The 9899-nt window shown below is 52.8% G+C and overlaps 1 protein-coding gene across 2 annotated transcripts; it reads left to right on the top strand.

Annotated features, from left to right (window-relative positions):
• Positions 1-282: 282 nt before the first annotated feature.
• On the top strand, positions 283-9899 carry NEDD4L (NEDD4 like E3 ubiquitin protein ligase). Of its 2 annotated transcripts, none has more exons than XM_029965693.1 (24): positions 283-341; positions 452-554; positions 665-831; positions 1283-1415; positions 1493-1669; positions 1758-1832; positions 2957-3147; positions 3404-3464; positions 3620-3817; positions 3948-4025; positions 4513-4567; positions 5649-5707; positions 6106-6171; positions 6424-6653; positions 7085-7206; positions 7342-7412; positions 7509-7604; positions 8025-8098; positions 8246-8306; positions 8447-8506; positions 8712-8819; positions 9047-9143; positions 9357-9429; positions 9566-9899. In XM_029965693.1, exons 1-24 carry the CDS (start codon positions 295-297, stop codon positions 9666-9668), a joined length of 2505 nt encoding a protein of 834 aa, XP_029821553.1. In that variant the 5' UTR covers positions 283-294; the 3' UTR covers positions 9669-9899. The 2 variants fall into 2 exon arrangements, with proteins under 2 accessions (XP_029821553.1, XP_029821555.1); XM_029965695.1 differs by having other exon boundaries at positions 2954-3147.

Raw genomic sequence — 9899 nt, 5'->3', positions numbered from 1 at the left:
ATATTTATATGTATACATTTCTGATATTTTATATTCTGCTTTGGGTGACTAACAGAGGCTGGGTGTAATTAGCATTTTCAATGTCGTGCACGTTGACCTTGCCCTCTGGGACCTTGCAGAAAATTCTGAGAAAGCTGAAATTCTTGTGGAATGGGAAGTTTTCAGGATCCCAGGCTTTGTGAGACTTAGGGTTTGATGGCAGTCTGTGGTGGGATGTTCTTTCTGTGGCTGCACTTGTGAGCAAAGCCTTTAATTTTCTATTTCCTCCCCTGCTCCCAGACCGAAGACCCGACCATGGAGAGGCCCTACACCTTTAAGGATTTCCTCCTCCGGCCCAGAAGGTGAGGGGGGAGAAGGCCCTGCTGTGCTTCAGAAGAAGAAACCCTGCTGGATCTTTTTAATTTGGGGGGTTGTCAAACGAGATATTAAAAGGGGACTCCTCGTCTTGCAGCCACAAGTCCCGTGTGAAGGGTTTCCTGAGGCTGAAGATGGCCTACATGCCCAAAAACGGGGGCCAGGAGGAGGAAAACAGCGACCAGAGGGACGACCCTGAGGTAAGACTGAACACTCCAGAGGTTCAAGGGCAGCTGTGGCAGCAGCTGGAGCTTGGAGGGTTGGTTGGAGCTCGAAGGAGGGTTTTTTTTCCTCTCCCTTCCTCCCTCAGCACGGCTGGGACGTGGTCGATCCCGGCGACGCCGCGTCGCAGAGGCAGGAGGAGCTGCCGCCCCCTCCGCTGCCCCCGGGGTGGGAAGAGAAGGTGGACAACCTGGGCAGGACCTACTACGTCAACCACAACAACAGGACCACCCAGTGGCACCGGCCCAGCCTCATGTGAGCGGCACGGAGGGCTCCTGGGCACCTGCGGGCAAAAAGTCTTGGGCTTGAGGGGACAGGGAGATCCTGGGGAGGGCCAGGGTGGGAGGGAAAGCAGAATATGGGGAGACAGAGGTGGAATTTTTCAGGAATTTGGCAGGAATAAATGACTTTTTTCTGTAGAAAGTCAACTCTGTTAAGTTTTGGCGAGGTCGAACGGATGAGCTTGGAGGAGATCCTGGTTGTTCCTCAGCGTCCAGGCTGCATTCCCTGGATGTGCTGACAGCCCTGCAAGCTGTCAGGACTGGCTTTAGGAATAACTGGCCCCTAAACCACGGCCAAGGAAGTGCTGGGTTCTCCAGCCTGACAGAATAATGAGTTTTATCATCAGAAGGTTTTGAAGGCCAAAGTGGGGGTTTGGTTTAATTGGGGTTCTTTTGGTGTTCTTTTCTTGGTTCCCACCTTGCAGCGATGTGGGGTCGGACTCTGAGAACAACCTGAGGCAGATCAACCAGGAGGCCGCTCACCGGCGGTTCCGCTCGCGGCGCCACATCAGCGAGGACCTGGAGCCGGAGCCCGGCGAGAGCGGGGACGTCCCCGAGGTGGGCGCCCAACCTCATCTGCTCCAGCACAAAAGGCTCTGTATGAACCCTTAATTCCATTTATTCTGTTTTGGCAGCCTTGGGAAACCATCTCCGAGGAGGCAGGTGCCGGTGGGGACTCCCTGAGCTTGGCACTGCCACCCCCTCCCGCGTCGCCGGGGTCCCGGCCCAGCCCTCAGGAGCTGTCGGAGGAGCTGAGCAGGAGGCTCCAGGTCACTCCTGATGCCAACGGGGAGCAACTCAGCTCTTTGATTGTATGTAGGGGGCTGCCCTTCCCCTCAACACCAGCACAGGGGGTTGTGGTTAATTTAAAGACACCTTTTTTTTTGGTTTCTCTGCCAGCAAAGAGAACCCTCTTCCCGGCTGAGGTCGTGCAGCGTCACGGACGCGGTGGCTGAGCAGTCTCAGTTAGCCCTGGTAAGGCCAAAAAGCTCCCTTCCCCAACCAGGGGTGCTCATGGGCTGACTGCCAAAGAATCATTTTCCAAAAAATTCTGCTTTTCTCAGGGGGTTTTTTTAGTGAAATGTGTCGCCTGTGAGTGTGCAAGGAGCAAACCTGGGCCTAATCTTTCCCAAAATACTGAGTTTAGCACTGCTCTAAAACATCACCTGACCTGATCTTAACCAGATTTAATCCTTCTTGGGACAACTAAGTCCATCCTTCCTTCCTGAATGCAGCACTTTGAGATTCTGCCTTGGTTACTGGTGGCTTTTCTTTCTGCTGTTCCCTTAAACATTTTATCCACCTGATCACTCTCTCTTAATAAATATGATTGTGATTTCCTTGCTCCTAAAACCCCGTGGCCTCCCTCAGTAAATCTGTGTCCCCTTCATTATCATTTAACAGCAGAGTGGCCCCTCTAGGAGAGCTCGTTCTTCAACTCTCACGGGGGGAGAGGAGCCCACGGTAATAAAGCTCTTTCTCAAGCACTTTCTCTCTGAATAATCAAGTTATCCCCCTCCCAGACAATTTGTTTCAGGGGGAAAAAAACTGAATTTAGAGGTGGTGGGTTTGCTGTTTGTGTCTGGGATAGAAATCCAGCAGAAAAGGTGTTCTCCTTGTTGCCTGCCAGCTCAGGTGGGAAAAGAGCCCTTGGGTCTTTAGGGGAGAAAGAAATCCCTCTCAGAGCTTGTATTTTAATCTCCTCATTCCTTAATTTTCCATTCTCTGGACTGCAGGGTTATCTGATAAAAGGGGAAAAAAAAAACCCCAAAAATAAAAATCCACCTTTCCGAGCCAAACTCATTAAACCCCGGAGTTTTAAAAAGTTTGAGGGCTGTTTGCTGAGCGAGGTACCTGAATCCGGGTCAGGCTGCTCCAAAGGATCTCTTCTTGGGAGAAGAAAAAAAAAAATAACCTGACCCAAAGAGCTTGTCTTGGATGAAATCAGAAATGGTTGGGGGGATTAGGAAGGATGCGAGTTAAAAAGTTGCTTTTTTTGAAAGATGCCGGACTTTGAGATGTTTTGGGCTGTTATAAAATAGTGATATGAGTGGTCAGGTGATGTAAAATAAGCAGAGAGTGGTTTCTTGCCCCAGCAGCCCTCCGTGGCCTACGTGCACACCACCCCCGGGCTGCCCTCGGGCTGGGAGGAGCGGAAGGACGCCAAGGGCAGGACCTACTACGTCAACCACAACAACCGCACCACGACGTGGACCCGGCCCATCGTGCAGGTACAGGGCAGAGCCTCCAGCTTGGGGTTAGCTTCAGAGTTCAGACAGCTTCCAGAACCCCTGGAATTTGAAGGGAAAAAAATCTTGAGCGTTGTCGCGACGGCGACGCAGGCGAGTCGTGAAAAAAAATCGTGGTGGCGGAGATGGTTCTTCTTTGGAGTGTTTTAAGGCACACATCAAGCTAAGAAGGTTTTTAGAGTGCCCTGGCATTGTCTGTGCCCTCTGTGACTCGGCTCTGCCCCCCTCAGCTCGCCGAGGTACGGCGATGGTGCCCCGGGCGCAGCAGCAGCAGCAACCGAACCTCGAGCGAGACCGCAGATTCCGGGCGGCCCGCAGCCTCAGCTCGCCCACCGTCACCCTGTCGGCCCCCCTGGAGGTGAGGACGCCCCTGCAGCCCTGGTGGCCTTCCCAAAGGGTGTGGGATTGCTTTGGTTAAGACTCAGCCCCACTGAGCCAGTTCACGTTTCTTTGGGTTGGTTTTGGTGAGTTTTGGTGAGTTTTGGTGAGTTTTGGTGTTTGGCCGCTCCGCAGGGCATGAAGGACTCCCCGGTGCGCCGGGCGGTGAAGGACACCCTCTCCAACCCCCAGAGCCCTCAGCCATCCCCCTACAACTCCCCCAAGCCCCAGCACAAAGGGGCCCAGAGCTTCCTGCCCCCGGGCTGGGAGATGCGCATCGCCCCCAACGGCCGCCCCTTCTTCATCGACCACAACACCAAGACCACCACCTGGGTAAGGGCTGCCCACCCTGCTCTGAACTGCTGCTGCTGCCTGTTCTCCTGCCTGCACACACCCCCCCCCCCTCAGAGCCAAAAAGGAGTTGGTAGGTCTGCCTTGACCTCTGTGGGATTTTGGGTTCCAGGAGGATCCGCGGCTGAAGTTCCCGGTGCATCTGAGATCCAAAGCGTCCCTGAACCCCAATGACCTGGGCCCTCTTCCTGTAAGTGACCCTCCACCCGCTGTGCCAGGCTCTCCTCTGCCCCTGGCACGGCCACTGGGGCCTTGCTGGGAGCTGGGACCTCCCTGGGGCCACCCCGGGGCGCTCGGAAAACTCCCGGGCTCTTCCCGTGCTCCCTGAGCTTCCTGGGCCTTGGTGGCCTCTCTGCTTTCTGCTGATCACTTTAAACTGCTGCATCCTTCATGGCAGAGAGTGAGGTGGGAAAACAGCTCTCCCCTCAGTGAAACAACCTGGCTTTGAGTGAGGAACGACCACAGAATTTCACAGGAGTTTCTCCAAAAAAAAAAAAAGAGATGGCGGGGAAATAATTCCTCCTCTGGATTTGGTGGAAGCCCAGCTCTGAGCGTTGCCTGCGCTTCTGCCTTCGTGGCATTTGGGTTTCCTGCCCTCCCAGACGTCTCTGACGGCTCCAGGTGACACTTATTTATTTCTTTTGTCTTTTGTTGGTTTTTGTTTCCCCTTTTTCCAGCCCGGCTGGGAGGAAAGAATCCACCTGGACGGGAGGACCTTCTACATCGACCACAGTAAGTGAAGCACTCGGGCCCCAGAGCGGCGAAAAGGGAGCTCCCAAGCCTTGAAGTGAAAGCTCTGTGGTTTTTTACTCCTCTTCATTTAGGAAGCCAGGTGTTGATTTGTGGAGACATTGAGCCCAGAGACTTAGTGCCCTCCTACGGTACTGTACCCCTCCCTCTGGCACCCTCGCTTTGGTTGGCTCATCAGTTGTCCCTCTCTGACTTGTGAAGCATCAACATCTCCTCTCTCTGTGGGTCCTTTCGTTCTCGTCGATATTTCGGACTCGTCGTCGTCGTTTTTTGTGGCTTTTTTTTACTTTCAGTGAACACAAAGCCCCCCGCTAGGAATAGAAAATAAGATGAGAAAAGGTGGAGCCACTGGCACTGAGGAGTCCTTTTTTCCCTCTGCTCTCAGCAGTGCTGCTTCTGATCTTATTTCCTATTTGGGAGCATGTCCAACTGCCAGCAGCCCAGTCCTGTTAGTGGAGTTCTGGTGTTCAGTGATGTTTCGTTGTAGAGCATCTCAGAGCTGCTGTGTGAGTTTTGTTGGTGTTTGAAGACAAAGACCCAAAGCTGGGTCTTCTTCTGCCTTTTTTTTTGGGGTTGTTTTGTTTTTTTTTAAACTCCCAGACTCATAAATAATGAGATATTTCTTCCCAGAGGGTACAGAGAGGTTAAAAACAGAGTCAGGTTTGTCCCTCAGCCCGAGTAACAGCCTCCCAAGCTCACCTCTAATTAAGTCATAATTAAAGGGCTAAAATTAAAGCTAAGTTACTGGTGCAGCAGAGGGTTACTGGTACAACAGAGAGGTGTTACTGGTGCAGGAGAGGGTGTTACTGGTGCAGCAGACTGGGGGTGACTGGCAGGGGCGACTGGCAGGGGCGACTGGCACCTCTCAGGGTGGCTCCTGAAACCTTCTCCTTTCATCAGGACAAATGTCATTCCCTCCAAATTTGCAAGTCTGACGTTTTGGGGCTGTTTTTCCAAACACAGTAGCAGGGAGAAGAATCCCACAGGAATTCCCAGCGTGGCACCGGAGAGGTCACAAAATCCTTTTTTGTTTTTTTTTTGTTGTTGTTGTTGTTGTTTGCAGATAATAAAATCACCCAGTGGGAGGACCCCAGGCTGCAGAACCCGGCCATCACCGGCCCAGTAAGTGCTGCTGTGGGATTTGCCAGGGGAAAAATCAAAATCCAGGGGGATTTGACTGAGCTGAGGCATTTTGGGGCGTTTCTGCCCAATAAAAAGCTGCTCCCACTGCGATTCAAACTGGAGGAAAAGGACCAAAATTGGGCCTGTTCGTAAACAGGTGAACAAAGATTTTAAAACATCGACCTCAGGGAAAAACCAAAATATTTTCCTTCAGTGGCAAGTTTTCCAAACCTCAAAGACCGATGGAGCTTTTTGTGATTATCGGAGTGAAACGATGGCATTTTGGGGGGTTCTGAAATTCCTCCTGGTGCAGGGTGGGCCGTGTGGGTGGCAGGGCTGAATGGTTTGGGCTCTCCAAGTTGCTGGGCAGGTGGAATAACGTGTCCTCCTCCCGCCAGGCCGTTCCCTACTCCCGGGAGTTCAAGCAGAAATACGATTATTTCCGGAAGAAGCTGAAGAAACCCGTGAGTAGATTTGGGGAGGGGAGACACCTCCCAGCCTTGCTCAGTCGTCCTGCTGGAGCAGGAATTAAAACCACGAAGAAAAGTTTGATTTGGTTGAATTTCTCACCAAAAAAAAACCCCTTTTTTAAGTCTTCCACGCTCGTGTTTGCCCTTAAAATGGAGCTTGGGGGGATCAAAAAACCTCTGGTTTTTGTCATTAGCACTTTGCCCATGAGTTCCTTCTTGAGCCTCATCTAATCTTCCTTCTTCCAGGCTGACATCCCCAACAGATTCGAGATGAAGCTGCACAGGAACAACATTTTTGAGGAGTCCTATCGAAGGATCATGTCTGTGAAGAGGCCTGACGTCCTCAAAGCCAGGCTCTGGATCGAATTCGAGTCGGAAAAAGGCCTGGACTACGGGGGTGTGGCCAGAGAGTGGTTTTTCCTCTTGTCCAAGGAGATGTTTAACCCTTACTACGGTCTCTTTGAATACTCAGCAACGTAAGTATCATTCAATCTTTCGTATAAGAGGCAGAGTTGCCCTGGGCAGGGTCACCCCCTCCTCCCCAGGGGGTCCTGGGCAGCCCCACCACCCCCTTCCCTGCCCTCAGAGAGCCTCCCAAGCCCAGAAAACATTCCCAGGGCTTGGGGAAGGGGAGCGGGGTTGGGTTTGCAGGGCTGGGTGGCTTTGGGGGTGCCAGCAGCAGGCCCAGCCTGGCCTGGGAGTGTTCAACGGGCTGGGAAGGGGACGTGCAGCAGGATTTGGGATCTGGGATGCGGGGTTTGGGATCTCCTTGCCCGAGCCCGACTCGTTTGTCGCCGTATCTGAGCGCCTGCTGATTTGCCAGACTTGGTTCTTTAGCTGTTTTTTTGTTTTTGTTTTTTTTTTCTTTCCCTCCCCCCCTCCCTCCTTTTCCCCCCTCCAAAAAAAGGGACAACTACACACTTCAGATTAATCCTAATTCAGGTCTCTGTAACGAAGACCACCTGTCCTACTTCACCTTCATCGGCCGGGTGGCCGGGCTGGCCGTGTACCACGGGAAGCTGCTGGATGGTGAGTTGCCAGCCTGCTTTTCTGGCAGAGGGGGGGATTTTAAATGGCATTTTAAATGGATTTTAATGGGATCAAGCAGCTGGACCTTTGAGGAAGCTGCAGAAGCAGGTGATGCTCCTCTGTGTCTCCTTCCAGGCTTCTTCATCAGACCTTTCTACAAGATGATGCTGGGCAAGCCAATCACTCTGAAAGACATGGAATCAGTGGTAAGACAAATTTAACCCCTGCCAGTCCTCTGGGCTTCTGGAATTGTGCCCCGATGGGCCCCTTTTCAAACCCTGTTCCATCAACTCTGCCCCCAGGACAGCGAATATTACAACTCCCTGAAGTGGATCCTGGAAAACGACCCCACAGAGCTGGACCTCATGTTCTGCATCGATGAGGAGAACTTTGGGCAGGTAGGGGAGAGGTTCTTTCCACCTCTGGAAAGTTTTGCCTCTTAGACCCGGATTCTGGCTCCGGGTCCGACCGGGGTTGGGACCACGGGGCCTTCTTTCTTTTGAGAAGTGACTCCAGCATTTCAAAGCAGGCCCAAAATGCTCACTGCCTCTTTCCTGGAGGGTCTAACATAAAGTTAAAAGTTCCAGGGAGAATTTTGAAGCCACAGGGTGGGCAAGTTTGAATTGGTGATTGAGCTCCATTGGTGATTTAACTCCAAATTGTTGCCGGTTTTCCCCCTTCTGCTGCCACCAGTTTGTTCCCTGCCTCCAAAGTGTAAATCCCATTGGCTGAGAATTCCCTGCCCGTAAAAATGCTGCTCAGGGGGCCTCAAATAACAGAGTTTTTGTGGGGTTTTTTTGGGCCTTTTGGAAACACAGACATATCAAGTGGACCTGAAGCCCAACGGCTCGGAAATCATGGTGACCAACGAGAACAAGAGGGAGTACATTGAGTGAGTATTCCCATTTTTGGGTTGTTTATTTTCCCCCCAAAATTCCACCAGTCTCAGCTGATCAACTGGAACAACTGAAGTTGGCAGTGAGGAAGTGAAATCTCTGACCTCTTGGGCTGAGTGTGGGTTTTCTTTCTCTCTCCACAGCCTGGTCATCCAGTGGAGGTTTGTCAACAGGGTGCAGAAGCAAATGAATGCCTTTCTGGAGGTGAGAGGCTCTTTGGAGCTGCCTGCTCTCCCAAAAATAAAGCAGATTTCCTCCCCCAAGGGGGTCTGTGTGAAGGGAGCTTGGCTGGGAATGCCAACGGGATGGAATTAGGATTTTAACTTGGCTTCTCTTCTTCCTAGGGGTTCACAGAACTGCTTCCCATCGACCTGATTAAGATTTTTGATGAGAATGAGCTGGAGGTGAGTGGCTTTGGTGCCCACGCCGGTCTGGGCTCCTCGGTCGCCCGGAGACAAAGCTCCGAGTGGGAAATTCGGCAGCTTCTCCCTAATTAATCAATCTTTTGGTGCCCTCCAAAGAGCTGCCCTCGGGGGAGGTGGTTTGGGGGGTGCCTGTGCAGGGCCACAGCCCCTCCCTGACCCCCCCAGTGCTTCCCCTTCCCCCCAGCTCCTGATGTGCGGCCTCGGCGACGTCGACGTCAACGACTGGCGCCAGCACACCATCTACAAAAATGGCTACTGCCCCAATCACCCCGTCATCCAGTGGTTCTGGAAGGTAAGCCTGGCTCTCCCCCCCTCTGAAAAACGAGGGTTGCAATCGGTTTTCTTCTCGGGGAAAAACCTCCGAGAACGAAGGAGGGGAGGGCGTTGTGCCGGAGGGAAGCGTCCTGTTCCCACCTCTCCCAGCCCAGGGATGGGGGCCTGCTGTGTCCCCAGGGTTGTCTTGGGTTGTCTTGTCTTCTTTCTGCTGCCCTGATGGTGTGTGTGTGTGTTTGCCCCCAGGCCGTCCTGCTGATGGACGCCGAGAAGCGGATCCGGCTCCTGCAGTTTGTCACCGGGACGTCTCGAGTGCCTATGAACGGATTTGCTGAACTTTACGGTGAGGCAAAGGCCAGAAATCCACACCCCCCCCCCTTCAGCACTCTCGTTTCTTTGGCACTGAAACAACCTTGGAGAGAAATAACCACGTTTTTGTTGCTTTAATTGTGTGGAAAATCCAGCCCCGACGCTTGGCGTTAAAAATAACATTTAGGTGGGTTTTGGAGCGTCCAGCAATTCCTGTTTCACGTGTTTTTTTTGTCTTTTCCCCCAGGTTCAAATGGTCCTCAGCTGTTTACAATAGAGCAGTGGGGAAGTCCCGACAAGCTGCCCCGAGCTCACACCTGGTAAGTCACCGGAGCAGCCCGGAGAAACCACGGGCTCTTGCCAAAGATGAAATCCAGCACGGAGGGGGTTCTCTTGGCTGCTTTTTTTCCCCCTTTCCTGAGCGGTTTTTCCCGCTTTTTGCCCCGTCCCTTCCAGCTTTAACCGCCTGGATTTACCTCTGTACGACTCGTTCGAGGACCTGCGGGAGAAGCTCCTCATGGCCGTGGAGAACGCCCAGGGCTTCGAAGGGGTGGATTAGCTGGTCCTCTGGGCCCCTTCCGAGCTCATTCTGCTGCCCCCTGGCCCTGCCCGGGGGAGGGGGAGTGAAAAAAAAACCCCCCAGGGACTGTTTGGGGAGCGGCACCCGAGCCCCCCGGGTTGGGGACCGTGCCAACAAGGATCACATTTCAGCGGGACTTCACTCTATTTATGTCGTGCCTCCGCAAGGCAAAAGCCCTCAATAAATATTTTACATCCTTTCTAATGGCAA

The sequence above is a fragment of the Manacus vitellinus genome, unplaced genomic scaffold, assembly GCF_001715985.3.
Source record: "Manacus vitellinus isolate BGI_N305 unplaced genomic scaffold, ASM171598v3 scaffold_115_pilon, whole genome shotgun sequence".
NCBI classification, from domain to species: Eukaryota; Metazoa; Chordata; class Aves; order Passeriformes; family Pipridae; genus Manacus; species Manacus vitellinus.
The sequence above is the reverse complement of the archived record's forward strand: the minus strand, read 5'-3'. Positions and strand labels throughout refer to the sequence as shown.

What these genes read in the sequence shown, in the direction of transcription:
- NEDD4L (XM_029965695.1), top strand. Translation starts at nt 295, where the DNA reads ATGGAGAGGCCCTACACCTTTAAGGATTTCCTCCTCCGGCCCAGAAG. An exon ending in AGAGCGGGGACGTCCCCGAG is followed by an intron (nt 1,416 to 1,492) that starts GTGGGCGCCCAA and finishes CTGTTTTGGCAG; the next exon opens with CCTTGGGAAACCATCTCCGA. An exon ending in CCACGGGAAGCTGCTGGATG is followed by an intron (nt 7,207 to 7,341) that starts GTGAGTTGCCAG and finishes GTCTCCTTCCAG; the next exon opens with GCTTCTTCATCAGACCTTTC.